This window comes from Lolium rigidum, chromosome 5 (assembly GCF_022539505.1).
Source record: "Lolium rigidum isolate FL_2022 chromosome 5, APGP_CSIRO_Lrig_0.1, whole genome shotgun sequence".
Taxonomy (NCBI): domain Eukaryota; kingdom Viridiplantae; phylum Streptophyta; class Magnoliopsida; order Poales; family Poaceae; genus Lolium; species Lolium rigidum.
The window spans coordinates 251,299,123-251,322,016 of record NC_061512.1 but is presented as its reverse complement, the minus strand read 5'-3'; the positions used below and the strand labels follow the sequence as shown (position 1 = coordinate 251,322,016).

At 47.5% G+C, this 22,894-nt stretch overlaps 1 protein-coding gene across 1 annotated transcript; it reads left to right on the top strand.

The window, feature by feature from the left end:
* The first annotated feature begins 12,212 nt into the window (after nucleotides 1-12,212).
* LOC124657448 (3-ketoacyl-CoA synthase 4-like) lies at nucleotides 12,213-13,697 on the top strand. Its single transcript, XM_047196001.1, has one exon. The coding sequence runs from the start codon at nucleotides 12,213-12,215 to the stop codon at nucleotides 13,695-13,697; it is 1,485 nt and encodes a 494-aa protein (XP_047051957.1).
* Nucleotides 13,698-22,894: the final 9,197 nt, after the last annotated feature.

Below are 22,894 nucleotides of genomic sequence, written 5' to 3'. Positions count from 1 at the left end.
GATGGAGAAGTTTAGAGATGCCCCGAAGATCCATGACTTTATTCGGGCGCAGCTCTCTGCTGGCGCCAGATTTGCTATGATCATGATCAAAATCTGCCACCCGAAATTTGATATGAACCAAATTATCCCCAAGTGTTTGGCGAAGATGACGAAAAAGAAAAGAGATGTTAGCAGAATTGATGATTATGTAACCTCTGTAGCCGAAGCTATGATGGACGAACTTCTTCGGATGGATTCTGAATTCTTCGTGAGAGGCAGCTACTCTGAGCATAGCACTCGTTCTTCAAATCGAATGACCATAGATAACATACTAGGCCATCATTGATTTTTTCTTGTGATTTTTTCTCAGGATTATTTTGTATATTGTGAATATACTCTATATTGTGAAGCCGTCAAATTATTTTTCATTGTTGAGCCCTCGTTTGTCTTGGTGCCGAATTTTTTATTGTATGCGCGAGGTTTTTAAACCAAAGCGACTAGACTGTATTGATTGCGCTATATTTGCGGGTACGAGCCCCCGTGCCTTTCTTGATCGCTATCTTGTATCTTTGTTTGTTTCACGAGGTATTTTATACCAAGGCGAAATATTGGTTAGAATGTATTTTGCAAGTCTGAGGCCTAAGCCCCCGAAACTGCCGAAAAAATGTATATCTCAACTATCTTTACTATATTGCAGCACCGCGAGCCCGCCTCATTAAAAACCTTTCCCGGCCCCACTCGGTGCCCCGAAAAAGGAAAAGAGTGCGTCTGAAAACTCGCGGGCGTTTCAGTACATTGAAGTTTTACAAGGACTATATTTCGACTCTAGGCGTAGAACCGCCTGAGTTGTGCCACGTTCCAGGGGTTTTGCTCCTCCACCCCTGTCTTCTTGTCTTTTTATCCTGTATGCTCCTCCTCCGATTACTTCCGTGACGATGTAAGGGCCAAGCCATGGTGACTCGAGCTTTTCATGACTTTTTTGCGTGAGCCGAAGAACTAAGTCTCCCACCTGAAAGGATCTTGGCCGTAAACGTCGACTGTGGTAATTCTTCAAGTCCTGTTGATATTTGGTTACTCGAGAGAGTACTTCATCTCTAGCTTCGTCAAGTGCATCGACGTCATCTTCTAACGCTTTTCTCGACACCTCTTCGTCACATTCCACGACTCGTGGGGAATCATGTTCTATCTCAATTGGCAGTACTGCTTCCGCTCCATGGACCAAAAAGAACGGAGTTTCTTGTGTCGCTGTTTTTGGTGTTGTTCGTATGCTCCACAATAAACTGGGCAACTCCTCTGGCCAGGTGTGTCGAGCTTTCTCCAGTGGTGCTAACAAGCGTTTCTTGATGCCGTTGCAGATGATGCCATTGGCTTTCTCGACTTGACCATTGGTTTGCGGGTGCGCAACCGACGCAAAGTGTAGCTTGATACCCACTTCTTCACAGTAATCCTTGAATTCATGGGATGTAAAGTTACTGCCATTGTCTGTGACGATGCTATGTGGCACCCCAAATCTGAAGACGATACTTTTTATGAATTTGACGGCGGATGCTCCATCCGGTGAATTTATCGGCTTCGCTTCTATCTACTTCGTGAATTTGTCGACAGCTACCAACATATACTCCTTCCCTCCTGGCCAGGATTTGTGTAGCTTTCCCACCATATCGAGGCCCCATTGAGCAAAGGGCCAAGACAAAGGTATTGGCATCAGCTCTGCTGCCGGGGAGTGAGGTTTTGCGGCAAACCTCTGGCACGCATCACAGGTTCGTACTATCTCTTCTATTGCTGTCAACCAATAAAATCCAGCTCGAAAGACTTTGGCAGCTATAGCTCGGCTGCTCGCGTGGTGACCGCAAATTCCTTCGTGTACCTCTTTCAGGATCATCCTTCCTTCTTCGGGTGTGACACACCTTTGTAGTACTCCCGAAATACTTCGTTTGTATAGCTCCCCTTTGACCACAGTAAAAGCTCTTGATCGTCTAATACCTCGCCTTGCTTCAACTGGATCGTCGGGTATTTCTTTCTTCAGGATGTATGATATGTACACCTGCATCCATGGTACCTGTATCATCATAACTAGGTCCTGATCTTCTTCTTCTTCCTCCAGTACTTCTTTGGTAGCCCCCGAGGGTTTTTTCTCCTTCTTTTTTGGTTTTGTCGATTTCGTAGATCTCTCTGCTATCTCTTCCCAAAATACACCTGGCGGCACTGCGAGACATTGCGACCCGATGTTTGCAAGAACGTCGGCTTCGTCATTGCTCAATCTACTGATGTGATTTACTTCGCATCCATCGAACAACTTCTCGAGCTCGTTGTAGACTTCCTTGTATGCTATCATACTGTTATTGACTGCGTCGCATTGGTTCATGACTTGCTGTGCTACCAACTGCGAGTCGCCAAAGATTTTTAGTCGAGTTGCACCGCAGGCTTTCGCCATCTTCATCCCATGTATGAGGGCTTCGTATTCTGCCTCATTATTAGACGCGTTTGGAAACGTCATCCTCAGAACGTATTTCAATTTGTCGCCTTCAGGTGATATTAGTATCACACCTGCGCCAACTCCTTCTAATCTCTTGGACCCGTCGAAGTTCATGGTCCAAGTTCTCGATAAATCCGGTGGTCCTGTATTTTGCAGCTCCATCCACTCTGCGATGAAGTCTGGTAGAATCTGCGACTTGATTGCTTTTTTTTTTTCATACGTGATGTCCCGAGGGGAAAGTTCTATTCCCCAAAGGGAGACACGACCTGTAGCTTCTGGATTGTTGAGTATATTGGACAAAGGAGCTTCATTGACTACTATGATCGGGTGTGCCGAAAAATAGTACCGTAATTTTCTTGCGGTTGTGAATACTCCATATGCTAGCTTTTGATACTGAGGGTATCTCTGTTTTGAAGGCGATAAAACTTCGCTGACGAAGTATACTGGCCTCTGTACTCCATGGAGTTTTCCTTCTTCTTCTCTTTCAACGACAAGTACTGTGCTTACCACTTGAGGTGTAGCCGCAATATATAACAACAGAGGTTCCTTCTCTTTCGGTGCCACCAAGATTGGAGGTGTCGAGATTTTGCGCTTGAGGTCCTCGAAGGCTCTGTCCGCCTCTTCGTTCCATTGGAACTTCTCTCCTTGTTTGATCAAGGTGTAAAATGGTAACGCCTTTCCTCCTAACCTGGCGACGAATCTGCTTAAAGCTGCGACTCGCCCGGTTAACTGTTGTACTTCTTTCAACTTTGTTGGCTTCCTCATTGTTACGATGGCCTGTATTTTTTCGGGGTTTGCTTTAATCCCTCTTGATGAGACTAAGAACCCGAGAAGTTCTCCTGCAGGGACGCCAAAAGAGCACTTTGTCGGATTCAGCTTGAGACAGAACTTATCGAGGTTGTCGAAAGTTTCCTTCAAATCCTCGATTAGCGTGTCGCCTTTTTTGGATGTTATGACGACATCGTCGATGTATACTTGTACATTTTTCCCGATCTGTGTTGCTAAGCATTTCTGCATCATCCGCTGATATGTTGCTCCCGCGTTTTTCAAACCGAAGGGCATTGTTCGATAGCAGAACACGCCGTAGGGAGTGATGAACGCTATTTTCACCTCATCATCTTCTTTTAATCTGACCTGGTTATAACCAGAATAAGCATCCAGGAAGGAAAGACGTTCGCATCCTGCCGTGGAGTCGATAATTTGATCGATCCTCGGGAGGGGAAAGTGATCCTTTGGACAATGTTTGTTGAGACACGTGAAGTCGACGCACATGCGAAGGACTTTCGTGTTTTTCTTCGGCACTAACACTGGGTTAGCTACCCATGTAGCCTCTGTATGTATTTCTTTGATAAAACCTGCCTCTCTGAGTCTGTTAATTTCCGACAGCATAGCCTTGCGGTTTGGTTCCGAAAAACGCCGCAGAGGTTGTTTGATTGGTTTTGCGATTGGATCTAAGTGTAGGTGGTGCTCGGTAAGTTCCCTGGGTACTCCTGGCATGTCAGCTGGACACCATGCGAAGATTTTCCAGTGCTCACGGAGGAACTCGACGAGCGCGCTTTCCTATGCGAGGTCCATGTTATTTGCAATGGACGTCGTTTTCTTCGGATCTGTTGGGTGAATCTGTACTTCCTTGGAATCCTTTGCTGTGTTAAAGGTTGACTCCTTGCTAGGCCTCCCCACATATAGTAGTACGTCGTAGTCTGTCGTGACCTTTGACTCCATATACTCTGCTTGCATCCCGAAGGTTTCTGAGAGCCGATGAAAATCCTTATCACATTTATCGGCAAGCGCAAAACTTCCTTTGATTGTGATTGGCCCCTTAGGTCCGGGCATCCTCCATAATAGGTATGTGTAATGTGGTACTGCCATAAACCTAGCGTATGCTGGGCGCCCCAACAGAGCGTGGTACTGTGATGGGAAATCCACGACTTCAAACTCCAGCCTTTCAATCCTGTAGTTCTCTCGGGTGCCAAACTGAACGTCGAGATTGATCCTCCCCAGTGGGTAACTTGGCTTCTCTGGTGTGATGCCGTGAAAACGCGTATCCGTTGGTTTGAGGTTTGCCAAGGATATGTTCATCTTCCTTAATGTATCTGCATACATAAGGTTTAAACTGCTTCCTCCGTCGATGAAAACTCGAGATACATCGAATCCTGCGATCACTGCTGGCAAAATAAGTGCTGATTGCCCTGGTCGAGGAACTTGCTGCGGGTGATCCGCAATTGTGAAACCAATATCTTGTCCCGACCAATTGAGATACTCAACTGTTGGTGGAGGCATCTTTTCTGCCATGAACACCTGCCGCGAAATTACTTTCTGAGCTCTATTAGAAGGTCTGCCTTTCTGAATCATCGAGACTGCTCCATGGGAGTTGGGATCGACATATGGTGGTAGTGCTGGTGCTGCCGCTATTCTAAGCTGATGTCGATTTTCTTCTGTAATTGCGGGAGGAGGCGGTAGGTGGATCTCACTCCTAGGTCCTTGGGGATTTCGACTTGCTGTCTGAGCATGGGCTTGCGCGGCAACCCTCATCATCGCTTGAAAATTCCGACAGTCTTTCTGCAAATGTCCTGACTGCCTTACCCCATTGCTGTCGACAAAGAAATGCATCTGACATGGACCGTTCATCATATCCTCAGGGGTCACGAAGGGCCTCTGAAACCTGGGTCCATTGTTTGGCCTGTTATTTCGCGAATCATCTCTGTTGTCACTTCGCTGCTCGTTGCTTCGTTGATAGTTATCTCTATTGCTTCCTCCAGCGCCTGTACGAAACCCAGCCGAAATTTGGCCAGGTGGATCATAACTCGAGAATCGAGAAAATCGTCGCCTGCCCTGATAATTTCGACTGCGGTCTTCCTCCGGTGACCTGTGTCTCTTGTTGTGTACAGCATCTTCGCCATCTGCCCATTTGTTTGCTATCTCCATTAATGCTGACACTATTTTTGGATTAGTTCTTCCCAAATCCTCCACGAAATCTCCTCGTCGAACCCCTGCAACAAACGCATCTATGGCTCTCTCGTCAGATATGTTTTCTGCCGAGTTTTTGATGATATTCCATCTTTGGATGTACTTCCTCATTGATTCATCATGTTTTTGTCGACATGATCTCAACTCCTCGAGTGTCGCAGGCTTTTTGCACGTAGACCGGAAATTCTTGATGAATATGTCCTCAAAATCAGTCCAGCTGTCGATGGAACCTACCGGAAGCTTCTTTATCCAAGATCTCGCGGCTCCACTCAAGTGCACCTGAATGCTTTGCATTGCTGTTGCCCTTGTTCCGCCAATTAATTTCACTGTCTCGAGGTAATCTACCAGCCAATCCTCAGGATCCTGCAAGCCGTCGAATTTCTTGAAATTATCGGGTAGCTTAAACCCTGAGGGCACCCGAGTTTTTCGGACCCTTCTAGTAAAACATGGTAGCCCACACATATCCTCTTCGGCTATGTCTGGAGAGTGTCGATGTTCCCTTCTATGTTGTCGCGCCCTGTCTACCCTTGCCTGAGTTTCTGCGTCCCTTGCTTCGCCTGTTCTTTCGGGAGCTGCTGCTGCGACCGCAGGTCGTGGACTATTTTGCCTTGCTGATCCTTCGGGAGGCGTCGATGCGAACGCTGTTCCCATGGCCCCAACACCTGCCATGGCCATGTTATACAATGCTTCCCTTGGATCTCCAGGAGGTGGCCTAGATGCGACGATAAAGGCTTGTGTCGCCATATACCCAGCTTCCGGTGTCTTTGGAATGATGTTTCCTCTCGTGTCTATCGACATAAAGGACATATCGAGGTTTTGAACTAGATTCTCTCTTTCTGCTTCAGGTATGTTTTGCAATCTTGACCTTGCCCTATTCCGAGCTTCTCTGTGGCTGTCTCCCGAAGTTCCTGAATGTCGACTGAGGTCTGCCCTTCGCCTGCTTGACGCGGAAGCTGCCTCCTTTCTTCTGTTCAAATCAGCTGTTTGTTTTTCCAATTCCCTTCCAGCTCGAGCGAGTCTATATTGGTATGCCTGCAATTCTTCGATCGTGGCGGTTGTCGCCATTGGTTCTGAACCATCCATAGCTCTTGCGGCTCTGTCCCATGCTGCTTGTGGCAGTTGAACTCTCATACGTGGTGTAGGCCCGACGTATTTGCTGCCTAATCCTCGCCTTAAGTCAGAGGGATCGACGTATGGATTTCCCAGATCGTCGAAAGCCTCCGACGTTTCATCCTGATCGCGACTAGCTTCTCCAATGGCGTAGATTTGATGATATTTTGAATTCGGCGCCTTGCTGGATTCGGTGACACCATCATAGAGATTGGTGAAGACCTTTCCAATGGTGATAGATTTGTCGATGAAATCGAAGCTATCGATGCTTTCGGAATCGCTGCTTATATAGGAGTCCGCAGACGACTCGAAAGACATGTCGCTGAAGATCTTGGCGAGTTTTTCGCTTGCCTTGGTGTTGACGAGGCGTGGCGAAGAGGTTCCTTCGTCGCCGGACTCGACCGATGATGCCGAGCTTGAAGATTCAGTATGTTCCACAGAAAACTTCGAGAAGGTCGGAATTTCGAGACGATAAGTTCCTTCCTTCCCGACGCGAAAGTGGAACCTTCCGAACGTCATCTCCATGGGCTCCTCCATATACGTATATGCATCCAAACGGGAGGGCGGGCGAGGTACAAAATCAACAAGACCAGTTTCGATCTGTTTACCTTTGTCCATGATGTTGCTTGCTGCCGATGAAGTCGACGATCCTGAACGTGCCATCGAGATCAGCTCCTTGTCGCCTCTAAATTCCCACAGACGGCGCCAATTGACAAGGGATTAACTTGTCAATGCCTACAAGTAGTAGACTAGGGTTTCGTTGGATGTAGAGGGCAAGTAGATCTCGAAGGTTTCAGCCGAAAAAGTACTCGACGAAATAGAAATTAGGGTTTGCTCAACAATTGATTCGATGCCTCTCTCATCCCTCGACTCCCCCTTATATATGAGGCGGAGCCGAGGGATTCGTATTGTACAAATTACAGAGTCCGGGGAGGTTTCTAACTCATCCCGCAAGATTACAAATAACACTTCCTACTACAACTCTAGCTTTCCTTAATAATATCTTGGGCTTCCGAGTCTTCTTATTCTTCGGGTAGTGGCCCTTCAGTAAACCCCGGGTACTATCTTTGGCAGGCCCATTGGGGATGCCTATGTCAACCGCCGCGCTTCACCCTGTGAGCGAAGTAGCGGCTCAGTAGAGAGACTCTGAGCTTCCGTCAGAGACTTGATCTCCGGGAAGTTCATTTCGTGGCGCGGCCGGCCAAACCTCCAAGCCGCAACGTCGTATGCGCGGGCAGCAGCCTCCTTCGTGTAGAAGGTGCCGAGCCACACACGCGTACCACCGGCGGTGATTTCAGCCGCGAAATGTCCCGCAGGCCGCAGGCGAACGCCGATGAAGCCCGTGTTGCTACGGTGACGAGGAGCCATCTCAGCGGTAGCTCAGCTCAGAGGATTTTGTGGTGCTGTTGGATGAGAGAAGTGATGAGGGGAGAAATGTTGCTGGTGCTGTTATTGGAGAAGACACGGCTATATATAGACCGACGAGGGGCTGAAACGGCGGGAAAACTTTGCGGGAGAGAATGGGCGGGAAAGGGTGGGCGGGAAAACTTGGTGGGAAATCATGGCGGGAAAAAAAGGCGGGAGAGAAGGAGCGGAAAAGGGTGGGCTAGAAAAAAAGGGCGGGAGAGAAGCAGCGGGAAAGGGTGGGCAGGAAAAAAAGGCGGGAGAGAAGTAGCAGGAAAGGGATGCAGTCTCGGGGGAACTCCCTCGGAGGTGAACCGGAGAGAACCTTGGGATCATATGGGATGATCCTTGTTTCCACATGTACCTATGACCTAACCAAGCTCAAATGGAGGCATATGCCCACCGGGGGACCCCCGATGGGATGCAGTCAAAGGGGTAGACGGCGCGGTCAACAGAACTAGGGTTTCGTCAGAAATCGAGCATCAGATCTAGGGAATGGCCCCAAAACTTGTGTGTGTCCACATGGCATGCACAAAAGTGATTTGAGATGGTTCTATATCCAATGCTACCCCCCGGGTGTGTCCGGCTTCTCGGACAGGGGTTCCTACACTTAGGCAGATTCTGCATGTATAGGGGGGAACTCCCTCGGAGGTGAACCGGAGAGAACCTTGGGATCATATGGGATGATCCTTGTTTCCACATGTACCTATGACCTAACCAAGCTCAAATGGAGGCATATGCCCACCGGGGACCCCGATGGGATGCAGTCAAAGGGGTAGACGGCGCGGTCAACAGAACTAGGGTTTCATCAGAAATCAAGCATCGGATCTAGGGAATGGCCCCAAAACTTGTGTGTGTCCACATGGAATGCACAAAAGTGATTTGAGATGGTTCTATATCCAATGCTACCCCCCGGGTGTGTCCGGCTTCTCGGACAGGGGGTTCCTACACTTAGGCAGATTTTGCATGTATAGGGGGGAACTCCCTCGGAGGTGAACCGGAGAGAACCTTGGGATCATATGGGATGATCCTTGTTTCCACATGTACCTATGACCTAACCAAGCTCAAATGGAGGCATATGCCCACCGGGGGACCCCCGATGGGATGCTGTCAAAGGGGTAGACGGCGCGGTCAACAGAACTAGGGTTTCGTCAGAAATCGAGCATCGGATTGGGAGAATCCGGGAATGGCTAAGTTGCTAACTTGGTGTTACATGGCTAAGTTGCTAACTTGGCTAAGTTGCTAACTTGGTGTTACATGGCTAAGTTGCTAACTCCCTCAAACATGTAGGGATTGGGAGAATCCGGGAATGGTACACCGTTGCACCCCGGTCGTCATTCTCCTGGTGCTTCTGGCCTCCCGCGGCATGGTACTACTTCCGGTGGCTCTCGTCGTGGTTCTACCTCCCCGAGCACCGTCGAAGCAACTTTCCCTCGCTTCAACACCGACGAGCTGGATCAGTGGTACCCTCCCGGTGGTGCACCTTCATAGTTGCTACATTGTACTAGCTACATGATGACACATTCCATCTTTGTAGTGGATTTGTGCTATATTTGTGCTTCATGATGGTCTTGTATGCTATATTTGTGCTATTTGTGGGATTTGATGCTATATTTGTGAGATTTGGTGCTGTATGGTGATATCTTTGTGCTCTATGGTGCTATATATGTTACTGGACATTCAATGTTATAATCTATGCATTTTGTGCGATTTTCTGAGCTAATTGAGCCAAAACGGCAAAAATCTGGAAAAAAACTGGCTGGCTGTGCCGACGGTGTCACCGTCGGCATAGGCCTATAGCTGTGCCAAATGGCAGGGTCTGTGCCGACGGTGACACCGTCAGCACAGCAGTGCCGCTTCGCGTCATTTTTCCAGTTTAAATCGCCACAGTTTGCCACCCGTTCTGGGAAAAAAAAAGGTGAAACTGTGCCGACGGTGTAACCGTCAGCACAGCTGGGCATGTTGACGGCAGCCGGCGTGACGGTAGGTTTCCTGTGCCGACGGTGGGGCGGCCGACGGCCACCGTCAAGCCGTCGGCGTACGACTGTACCGACAGTGACCTGCTATGCCGACGGTACCTGCGCAGTCCCCGGCGCCAGCTGTGCCGACGGTGCTACGCCGACGGTCACCATCGGCAGAGACTGTGCCGACGGTGCAATGCACTGTGCCAACGGTGCGGGGCCGTCGGCGTAGAAGCTTGTTCCCGTAGTGAGTGAATAACAGGAGGAACATACTCGTTAAAAAAACCCTTTTAGCGCAGCTAAAAACCGAATCAGTGGACACTACAACAAATTCGCGCAATACATGTGGTTTTTTACAATTTCGCCGATAGTGATGGGTTTACGAACTTCGTGCGGTAATGTGGTGTTTTTCTAAAATTTACTCGAAGTTAACGGATGGACCTCATCGACGGGGGTAGAAGAGGAAAGCCTCGGTTTAACTACAACCACGCATTGCGTTGCTGCCTGCGCACTCTCGTGTATGCACTGTGTCTGTGTGTACCATCAGTCCATCACTCTCGCTAGGCGGTGCTAGCTCCTTGCACGGCGTCATTGCATGTTCTACCTAGTGCTACTGACTGGTCCTCCGAGTGTTAGAGCATCCCCACTCGTTTGGGCTCCCCACGCCCAAATCCGGCGAAATTTAGCGCCGGATGGATGTAGTTTTTGGTCTGGGGAGGCCCATTTTTCCAGCCGCGAGCCCATGGACGCGCACCCACCGCGTGCATAGCGACGGCGCAGTCACCGGGAAGGGCAATCGTCGGAGTTCCCTCGACGCATTGAACCGTCGCGAAGTGGACTGGAGAGCCGAAACGACTCGTCGGGAACGGTCGAAGTGGCCTCGATGCGAGAACCGCCGTAATGGAGCACGAACTCCGCGGAAGAGCAACCGGCGCTCTCTTTCGTCGAGAGACCTACATATACGGTTTTCGACGGGCGACGCCATTCATCCGATTCTCTCGTCACCATCCTCCGTCAACCATGAGCGATATCTCTTGGCCATCGGACACCGACAGCGAGGGGAAGCCGCCTGGATGGCGCCATTGGTGGGATCCAGCTGCATCGTCCAGCAGCGACGATTCCCCCCCGCCGGCCAGCGAGGACGAGTGGGACGACGAGGAAGAGGCCGAGGAAGAGGAGGAGGAGCAGGAGCAGGAGGAGGAGCAGGAGGAGGAGGACGAAGAGGCTGATGAGGACGACGACGAGGACTCAACTTCCTCCGACGAGGAGGTGACGAGCCGGAAGCGTCGCCGCGACGACGATGAGGCGGGGCCTTCTAAGAAGAAGAAGAAGTAGTTTAGTTTTAAAGTTTTTATATGTAATTTTTATGTTTATTCGAATTATATTCGAAATATATATATAATCTATCTATGTTGCACCACTTGAGAGTTCAAAGCTTTCGTTCGACGAGGGTATTGCCGTAGATCGGGAAGACGAGGGTTTTGCCGTAGATCGGGAAGACGAGGGTTTTGCCGTAGATCGGAGGCCATTGTCGCCGACAAGTTGGGGCCACGCGCGCTTCGTTTCGTCCGAGTCCCCGAGCGCTCCCCGGGGGCCGGGGATGGCGTGGGATCGCCGGATGGATTTAGGCCCAAATCCGGACGAAAACGAGGAACCGGGGGCGCGACTGGGCCGAATTACGCCGTCCGGATGGAAAAAACGCTCGCTGGGGGCCTCGTCGGGGGGACGAGTGGAGATGCTCTTAGCATATGGAAGGAAGTACCGAGCGGTAAGTGCTGCAGGAATAGAAGGCAGCCTATGGCATGTGTAGCCTGATGCCCTGATAGATCCAGGACTCAAATTACACTTCAAACTTTCCAGCAAAAAAACCACTACTGCCTTCTTACACTATCAGGAGATCTTGTTTATTTTTCTACAAAAATGGTGATTTTGTTTGGCGGCTCTAGTTAAGGCTGTGTTTTGTATTATCGTAACTCATTTGTTTCATCTGCTCCCGTCCAAAGATAAGTGATGCAACTTTTTCGTGACTCTACATTTTGATATTTTGACGCGTTTTTAGTGTGTAGGGAAAATAATATTATGCCCTTTTACGTTACCATCAAAAAAATATACTTACTCCAGCTTCCCGTTGCCTCTTTTACCCAGGAAGAATACTACTACCTTCTTCTACCGTGCCATTAGAAAAGTATGCGATACTTCACCCGCTACGTCTTTCAGCTCCGAGAACACACAACACAAGACCACTACACAGTAGTCACACCGACGACCAAAAATCTAGAGATCGCAAGACCAACGTAGACGTACGCCAAACGATCATGGAGATGGCGCACAAAGGCCGCCTCCTCGCCGCCGTGCACAGCCTCTTCAGCGTGGCCACCCTGCTCCTCTGCATCCTGGCCGAGCTCTTCGTCTTCGTCCTCCACCGCCACGCTTCACTCTACCTCCTCCCGGTCTGCGCGATGCTGCTGCTGCTGCGGCGGCGCTCCGGCCGGCGCGCGGACATCAACCTGGTGGACTTCGCGTACCTGAGGCCTCCCCGGCGGCTGCGCGTCACGACCCCGGCCCTCCTCGAGCACTTCCGCCTCATCGGCTGCTTCGACGACGGCAGCGTGGAGTTCATGTCCCGGGTCGTCGAGGCCAGCGGCATGTGCGACGAGACCTACTTCCCGCCCTCGCTGCACCGCATCCCGCCGTCGGCCACGCACGCCGACGCCATGCACGAGGTGGGGGCGCTCTTCTTCCCCACGCTCGACGAGCTGTTCGCGAAGACCGGCGTGCTCCCGTCCGCGGTGGGCGCGCTCGTCGTCAGCTGCAGCGGGTTCTGCCCCGCGCCGTCGCTGGCTGCGGTGATCGTGAACAGGTATGGCATGCGCGGGGACGTGAAGGCGTTCAGCCTGTCCGGCATGGGGTGCTCCGCGGGCGTCGTGGGCGTGGACGTCGCGAGAGGCGTCTTGAGGGCGCACGACGGGGCAGTCCAGTACGCGGTCGTCGTCAGCGCAGAGATCGTCACGGTCGGGTGGTACGCTGGGAAGGATCCCAGCAAGCTGCTGCTGAACTGCTTCTTCCGCACCGGCTGCTCTGCCGCGTTGCTGTCGAACTCGAATGCCGTCGCGGCGGGACCGCCGACCAAGTACCGTCTCGTCGCCCTGACGCGTACTAACCTCGTGGCCGACGACCACGGATACGCATCGGCGTTGAGGGAGGAGGATGACGAGGGCATCACCGGGTTCAGCATCGGCCGCGGCCTCGGCGGCGTGGCGCAGGACCTCCTACGCGCACACTTGTCCGCCCTCGGCGCCGAAATCCTCCCGTGGCACGAGAAGCTCCGGTACGCCGCGGCGCTCGTGCGGTTCCACTTCAATCACCGACAGAATAACACCAAGAAGCTCCCCGAGGAAGACGGCCAGGATACCGTGCCGAAGCCGAACTTCCTCGCCGCCGCGAAGCACCTTTGCCTGCCAGCGCCGGGGATGCCGATGATACGGATGCTGGCGGAGGGGCTGGGCGTCGGGGATAGGGAGGCGGAGGCGGCGCTCGGGACGTTCCAACGGTTCGGCAACCAGTCGGCGGCGTCTCTGTGGTACCAGCTCGCGTACCACGAGGCCAAGGGGCGGGTCCGGCGGGGCGACCGCGTGTGGCAGCTCGGCATGGGGAGCGGCCCCAAGGCGAACAGCGCCGTGTGGGAGCGCGTCGCCGCCGACGGTGACGGTGCGGCGGTGCCCGGCGCCGACGAGGGCCCGTGGGGTGACTGTATCCACCGCTTCCCGGTGAGAGAGCAGCCGCGCGCTGAATCCGATTGAGCAAATGGTGTGGTATGTAGCACGCGCTCGCGGGTGTTTGGGCATTTGAAGAGAATGTTTGCATGCAGGTGCGATTGAGCAAATGGTCTTGTTTGCCGAAATCCTACACCTACGGAATAATTCTCTTGTTTGTGCAGTGTATGTTAGGTACTTTCACTTTGCTTCCGTTGTTCCTTTACTTGCTTAATCCTTGTTGACGTTGTCCACTGTATTTGTATGTTATTCTTCTATTTGACTTTCTTAACAATTTTTTCGTACGGTGTGGCTAATTCTCCACTGAGAATTTAGTTCTCCGTCTGATAACGTCATCAAATTCCAATCCAATCTAACTCATGACCAGAACAAATTAGGAAGCAAATCCAATAGTTCGGAGTATTTTTTTTTCCGTTGCATCCCCACTTTTTTCTTCTGAAAAGTGCTCTGCAGAAAACTTCATCTCCGTATGTTGGAACAACTTATATATATATATATATATATATATATATATATATATATATATATATATATATATATAGAGCCCAACTATTCTCGAACCCCCTTCAGAGGGGTTCTAGAATAGCTATTCTCGAACCTGTACTAGGCGAACCCACCCGAGATCCCGAACCAAACCGGCCGAAAAACCCACCTAACCCCACCCATACGTCTCTATTTCTGAACTTCCCCACCTTCTTCCATATCAGCTCAAAAAGCATGGCACCTCGCTGGACGACCCCCACTCCCGTCCAACCTTCTTCCCCGGCGGCAACCGCGCCGAATCCCCGCCCAGCCTCCTTCCCCGCGGCGGCGGCGGCGGCGAATCCCCGCCCAGCCTTCTTCCCCGCGGCAGCGCGGCGAATCCCCGCCCGGCCCTTCTTCCCCGGCAGCAACCGCGCCGAATCCCCGCCCAGCCTCCTTCCCCGCGGCGGCGGCGGCGAATCCCCGCCCAGCCTCTACGCGCTGCCCCGGAGAGCCTCTACGCGCCGCCCCGGAGAAACTCTACGCGCCGCCCCGGAGAGCCCCTACACGCCGCCACCATCCCTCGTAAATCGGTCGGCCGCCGGCGCCGTCCCCATCCCCCGCAACCCGTGCGCCCACGCCTCCGAAACTCCCAAGCCATGGCTCCGAATCCCTGGTCCACCGGCGCTGCCCCTGTACACGGATGCAACCGCCAACCGGACTTCGCCTCTTGTGCCGCGGCATATCCCCGATGATCCGATGTCTTGCCGCCGCCGGGTATGGCCTCGAGTTCCGGAGCCCCCGTTCCTCTACTTTGATTCCGTATGAAACCTTCTCTGTTGTATTTGATGCCATATGACGTTCAGAACTTATTTGGAATTTCAGTCTGTACATATGCGTAATCCACTTTGTCAACAAAAAAGTTCATTTTCTTGTGAATTATCTAGGAGTGTACTTTGGAAGCTCACAAATTCTTGCTAGGAGGTTCAGGTGTGGTATTGTGCAGCATGCATTTGTTCTTCCCTTGCACTCGTGTACTGCAGCGATACCAAGTAGTGGAGGCCAACATACGGTGACGAGGACGGTACATCCTCTAAACTGTATATCCGGCTAGCTAGCGAGTAGTTCGGAATTCAGAAAAGTTCAAAATCTTTTGGACTCTGCTGCCCCTCTTCACATCTCAATGTGTGGAGAAGTTATGCGTGGGCTGAGTCCCGACAAGCATCAGGATCTTGCTCGGTGCTCACAAGCGGTAGCACAACGAGCTGGGAGATATTTTGGCTGCAGGTCCTCCCGTGGTTGCAAGTGCGGCTCTAATTCATGCTCTTCTTTTTGTTTGGATGAAGTAGCTCGGTTCCCGATGGAGATTGGTCAGTATCTATATTTCTTCTGCGAATAACAGTAATCGTACTCACTCGTAAAAACAAAACACAGATAACCTTAGCAGTTCGGGAAGGTTTTTATCCTTCGTTTATTTTTTTGGAGAGTGAAAATGTTCAGATGGGTTGGAAGTGCTATTTGATTGGGTCGAATTTACTTTGATTTGGCTAGGATTTCACCATTGAAAGTTCGCTTAAACATGTCACAAAATCATAATTTTAGTTAGGGAGTTCACTTCGAACAGGCCCGAAGTTCCCTCTATATGGCGTTGAAATTCGTTCAGTTTTATTTGAAAAATGGCTAGTCAAAAATTCTCTTAGCGTGCAGGTTTTATTTACAGCATTTACCTACTAAGAAGGAGAAACTATTTTTTCGGTTTATCGATGAAGTTCAGTTCAAATCAAAGATATGCACTCGTCTACGTGCAGATTTGAGCTGCTAGCAAATTATTCCGTCCGAATTATGACTCCATCGGTCTAAACTACTACTTTGTTGGCAAAGCGTATGCTGCGGGTGTGTTTGCTACTAGTGTACTGCTTCGAACTTGTGCCAGTTGTGTGAATTTCTTACCGGCCCAGCCACCGGAGTAAACATTCCCGACCACCCGAGCCCACCGCCTGTGTCCATGGAGTCAGTCGGCCGCCCCGGCGGCGCCCCAAATCCATTCCCTGCATTCCTCGTCTCGGACGCCGCCGGGGATTTCACCTCACGACGGTCGTCAGTCCAGCACACATTGCCGGGAGTTCACCTCCGTCTCCAAAGCTACGTCGTGCCGCCACCCAAATACCGCCTGCATGCTGGCCTTGACCGCCTCGCTGCTTCGCTGGCTCGCTTCGATGCGAATGTATCGTTGATATGAGCTGAAGTGCACTGCTGCAACCGATGTGAACTGGTGCGTTCAACTAAATTCCACTTCTCTACTCTACTTTGATTCCTATTTCTTGCTGATAATTGAAGTACCCGAATGTGTTGTTGCTCTATTTCTGATAGAAAATTTGGAAGTTCAGTTTGGTACAGTTATGTTGATGTAGGCTATTTTGTTAGTATACTTTGTGAAAAAAGAAGTTCACTAGATGTACATACGGAACATCATTTACTGAGTTAATTTATGTTATAGTCCATCCACACCATGGTGTTTCATACTTTCCGAGAAAAAGTTCATTTCATTTTTATTTGAAGTAGCACTCGAATGATTGTCATAAGTAACTTGGTGTAGCATGAAGTTCTCCTTTTGTTGTTGCCGTAAATAAAATACATCGGGGAAGTGCACTCCATACATCCGGGCAGTTCACTCGTGTGCTACGATTTTAGAATGTTAAACTAAATCACTTCACTTGCACATCCCTGCAGGTATGCACACGGATAGGTATAGTTGTGACAAAGTTTCTAAGAAGTTGCTCGCCGAGTTTGTGTGCTAGAACCTTAAGGCAATCAAATGTTAGTTTCTTGATTATTACTAGTCTTTTGTTGGTCTCGTCCTAGTATTAGGCTATCGGCCATTAAGGAAGGCCTCGAAGACCCCTTGGCGACCATCACGTACACCAGCAGCAATGTCATGTCAATCCAACCGTTATGGCGTTAATAGCTGGTATAGGTTAAGATGTCCACCTTGATAGATATCAAATTCCGGCAATGAAACTTAGTTTGTTAACTGTTATATGAGTGAGTGCGCATTGATTGAATCTGCAGTTAGCTAGTGACTTTATTGCAAATTTAGATAATGATCTGTTACGCTCTATTTAGAAAGCATGCGCAATCGGTTCGAAGAGTTAGTGCAAGAAATTCAGATATTAAAACTAATGTTGGTGTTTCACTATATTTCTTAATTGTTGCCTTGTGTGATTTTTCACATAAAGATTGTTTGCTAGCTTTGTATTTGAGGAAATGTTAGACGATTGAAGCTTACTCATTTTTGTTTGGAAATTTATTGTTTCATAGACTATGAAGTTCGCTTTTATTTAAAATGCAAGTCCACTTGTACAACCTAAGTATGGACTAGTATAGTTCACATTATTTAGAAAGGGAAGTTCGTCTTTATTATCGGAAGTCTATTATGTCTACGAGTTTTAGTTAAAACCACAAACATGAAAGAAATAAAAAGTATAGCTCGGGGAGTGCAGATGGATCAATTTGATATTTCTGTTCAATATTCGTGATAATTTATCTTCACTTCGGAAGTTCACACTTCATTCCGTAGTAGATCAGTTGTATGTCTTCTTGGGGCTGACCGAGCACTGGCTGCCGCATTGGGGTTCAAATATAATCGAACCATCTTCACTTTTTTTGGACAGTTCACTTCGGACATAATGGGAAGCTCAGTTTGCACACCGTGATAATTCATTTCATTTTTCTATGAAACAAACTAAATGGTAATGGTGAGTTCACTTTTGTAAAAGTGAAGTTCACTCGCAAAATAAAATGAAGTTCATTTGAACACAAATGCATATTGTTGAGGAGCTCAATCTTGTTTTGATGTATAAAAACATTATCTAGTATTTCATTTGCTCTTGACCATCTACCACTCGTCTACTAGTATCCTTATGCTACCTTTTTTGTTATATGTAAGGTACACCACTTGATCAAGCCTACTATGCTATATCCGGTAATACTCCATGGGGAAGTTTGTCTATTTTCTCACGGGAGTTGCCTCATCAACTATTTTGTCGGCCAAACCACAATGAAAGTTCACTTTCTCTCGGTGTGAAAGTTCAGCTTTATATAGTCGGTGAGTGTTGTCCGTCCGTGTTTAATTTCAAGGTTTATTTTGATCTTTCACCGAATGGTCTGAACTTTAAATATCTTAACTCATCTCTACGCTATCTTTCCTATTTCGTCCACATTGGTATGCTCGATGCTACTTGAACTAATAATGAGGTCCCGAAGTGCACCTTGTCCATTGCTGAAGTTCATTTTTCTTTCTCAATAAATTATTATATGCTGTCAAAGATTTCACTATGCCGAGCTAGAAGCTCATTAAAAAAATTATAAGTCCAAGTTAAAAAAATCATAGATTGCGGTTAAAAAGAAGTCCAACACAAGCTAGAGTTAATTACAATTCATGGTAGCCTACGATCGTCCAACTCATGTTTGTCATTTCCTTTTTATTTCTTAGTTTGTCTCCCAACAAGCATTTGCATGCCATTGCTTCATACAACCCTTTCATCCATGTATGTATAAACTAGTCTGTTAGTAAAACCAAGTGCATATACGAATGTATATAATGGTATGAAACGATGATGGACACCGAATGTGAGAAATAGAGCGAGTGTACACCCACTTTGTTTTGACCTGAAATAGAAGTTCTATTTACTGTAAAAAAAGTGGAAAAATAGGAAGTTCACTAGCTAAGCTACAACGTGTTCTTTATTTGAGAAGTTTGTGAAGCTCAATTCTATTAATTTGCGAAGTTCACATCTATCGCTATTTTCATTTTTTTCTCAATTCTGTTTGTATAGTGGAAGTTCGTCTTATATAAATAATGAAGTTTGTTCATATTACTGGAAGATACTGCTTGTTTTACATTTGCGTGAGTTCACTAGATGATTCGGAGTAGGATGCACGTGTGCTATTGGATTCCTTGTGTTTTTCCTTATAATGTTTGATGGCACAATGTTATCTCTTACTATCATCCTATTTCACATGATATAATAATGTTGCGTTAACTTTGGATTGATTTCTATAGGCAACATTTGTGTTTACTCTGTTGATTTCCTGATGTTCACTCTACTATCTTGTGTAGTTCAGTTTGGTATCGTGTGTCTCCGCCACATGGTGAAGTGAATACAGATTGGAAGTTCATTGAAACATTTTCCGGAAGCTCACTAATTATTTGCGCAAGTAGTTCGGTTTTACCAACAAATATGAGTTACCTTTTTTTAATCTACAGCCGGGTTTATATTTTCTTGTCGAAAATAACATACCTTCATTGCTACCGGTCAATGTGCAGAAAGAGAAAATTTCACGGAAAAAATTAAGAGATGCACCATCTACTCCAAAACATATGTCCAGAGCATGGCAGTCCACTACACTTCTCCTGGAGTCCATCGCTACATGCCGTGCGTACATCGGTAGTCCAGTGGCGTGAGGCTGGAGAGTCCACCAGTGCGTTATGCCGGGAGTCCAATGGACCAGTTGTCCGGAGTCCAACTCATGCGCGCACGTTTGGATGCTCGGGAATGAGGTCGTGCTTTTGTGTCCCGTTGCTTGATGATTATTTCATTTCTATAGCTTGTGATGTTCACTTTTTTCTCGAGAAAAGATCACTTTGTAATCACGAGAAAGTTAACCGTAACAAATTATGCAAGTATAATTGGCATGAATATTGGTTTCCCTGCCCTTTTTAGCATGTTGATATGGATGTTATGTTCGTCTTCCAAGGGCACTCACTTTTTTGTTGTCTAAAAAATGTTCAATTTATCCTCGCAAACATTATTCACTTATTTAATCCCAGAAATTTATCCTTGATATGCATGTTATGTACGATACTAACCCATTCAAACAAGGTGAGTTCTTATGGGTTTCAATTCGGGATGTTCGGCGCTCTTGAAGTCTTTTTACTTTTTTTACATGTCAAAGTTCACTAAGAATATGGTGGAATTCAAAGACGGAAGTTCACCATGCTCAAAAAATTATTTTCTATTGAAATGCACTTCGGTAAGAACAAAAGTTCACCTTGTACTCGCATGGAAGCTCATCTTTGGCATACCGAAAAGTTACTCTTTGTCGAAATTCGCTTTGATTAGAGGAAAGTTTACTTTGTACCGCGTAGAAGTAATTTTTTTTTGTCAAAATTAACTTTGGTCAAGACGAAAAATATTTTTTGTTAGAACGGAAGTTCACCTTGTACCGCGTGGAAGTTAACCTTTGACATTACCAAAATATAATCTTTGTCAAAATTCACTTTGGTTTGTACCATGCGACAATTCACTTTAAACAAGCTGAAAATTTATTTTGTGTCAATATTAACTTTGAACATGCGAGAAGTTTGAAATTTATTTTTTGTAAATATTAAATTTGAACGCGGAGGATATTCACCACAAACATGCCGAAAATTTACTTTTGTTGACCTTCATTTTGTACCGAAGCGCGAAAGTTCACTTAAACCATGTAGGAAGTTCATTTTAAACATGCTTGTAATTTCTATAATGCGATCGGAAGTTCACAAACAAGATATCGGGAAGTTCACTTCCATAATCGAGCACCTCATGCACTCTATTTTTCTCGGGCGGAAATCATACACATAGAAATCCTTCTTACGACCTCTCATTGTGCAAATCGACCGGAGCTACGTACAATTAGCACTAATATAACTCTACTAATACTCCAACACACCACAATGCCACATCTAATCAATCTGGATGAGCCTATTTCAAAATGTTCTTGTGTCGGCATTATGTCCGCTTGTGTGTATTTCTAAAATTAAACTTAACTCGTTTAAAATTTTGAAACAAGTTCAACATGAAAAAGTTGCGCCTAACAAATATCTTTTCAGCATAATATCATTTGGAACATTCCGACAAGTGGTTCAAAAATAAGGTCCAAAAACAAGTACGAAAAACAGAGAAAAGCGGAAATCGGAATCACGTATTTTCGAATCTGCTCCTAAACCATAAATAATTTGGAAAAACTTCCTACATGAACAATTTGCGCCTAGTCAACAGCTTTCCAACGCCATATCATAAGCATAAATCCGATAAACCGTTTGAAAATTAAACCCCCAAAACTGCACGAAAAAGGGAAATCCGCTGAAAATGTTGTTTTGTATATTTAAAATTAGTTTTAAACAATATAGAATTTGGGAAAACAATGAACACGAAAAAGTTGCGAAATTTTCATATGAATCCAACGGTATATTATATGTATCATTCCGTTAAGCGGTTTGAAAATCAGCCTCAAAACATTGTCCGCAAAAAACATGAAATTATAGTGTTCCGTCAAGAAGTTCACGTCCAAATAAGTGGGAAGTTCAGAAAGGGTTCGAGAATAGTTATTCTCGAACCGGTTCGAGAATAGCAGACCTATATATATATATATATATATATATATATATATATATATATCCAAAATGGGTTAAACTTTGCACTTTATTAAGACTTCAGAAAACAACTAAAACTAACACTTTATTAGTGTTACAAAAAACTAAAAGCAAAACAAAGATAAAAATAACCGGGTTGCCTCCCATTATGCGTGGCCATGAGCCTCGGCCCGAAAAACCCGGATCCGGGCCTGAAAATGTTGACCCGATAGTCGGGCCTGGGTAGCCCGAAAACTACATTTAACTACACCTAGGCATTTCTCAGGGTCGGGTTTTGGGCCATGCCTGAAAAAGCCCAAACCTAAATTCCTAGGCCTAAACCCGGCCCGGACCGACCTTCGGGCTTATAAGCCAGGCCCAAACCCGACCCGAACGCATGAAAGTCCAACCTGACAAGCCTGGCCCGACTAAGCCTAAATCCTTGTGGTGACCCGGCATACCACTGCATGGTGTAGTATGCAAGTCTGATATAACACAAATGAAACACCGTTCCACTAGTATTATATCGCTCAGAGTGGTACAACAGAAACATATGCGGGTCCGAGGCATGTCTATAGAATTACATACAGACTCTGCTACATAAGATCATCACAGCCTCCTACTTTACAATGAGGTAAAACTGCAAATAAACTCCAGAAGAACGACTCGTAGTCTAATCTTATCACTAACTCTACTTGTAGAGGTTTTGACTAGCTATATGGTTATGAATAGATTCTAGCTAAATAGGAGCTTGGTTTAGGGGGCTAGTTCCCTTCTACTGCTTAATCTAGGTTTTCTCCATTGTGGATGTGGTATATGACTCTTCCGGCAGGTTCCTGTCCCTTGAAGTAGTTGTTGACTCCTCGGTCTTCGAGTTGTACTGTAGATCCTCCTTCATGGCCTCCATATCTAAGCAGGGAATTTAAGAGTGGGATGAGTACGAGCATACTCAACAAGTTCATTATAGGAAAGAGGTGTTTAATGCACTAGCTACAGCATTAGAGCAGAAAGTCTAATACCAATGCAGGTTTTCATAACCATTTCTTCAAAAGGTTGCTTTTATTCAGAAGAACTATGTCCGTCATCCTTCACCGGTTTACTAGAACTTCATGGAGTTCCTTTCCGGCAGCGTTCGCAGCTCCATAACCCGGAACAGGGAGTGACAGGTCACGATTCATTACACTCTGCAGAGGTGTGTTGCTTTACCCATAAGAGATCTTAACCTTGGTGCCAACCGAGTTGCAGGCTCGTCCACACTTCCTTTGGTGTGAGGCCCGGTATAAGGTCTAGCTAATCATGTTCCTCCGCTACCTCGAACACCCACCCTTTGTTGCAATTCCGACCTTGGGTCCTCGCCGGCCAGCGTATC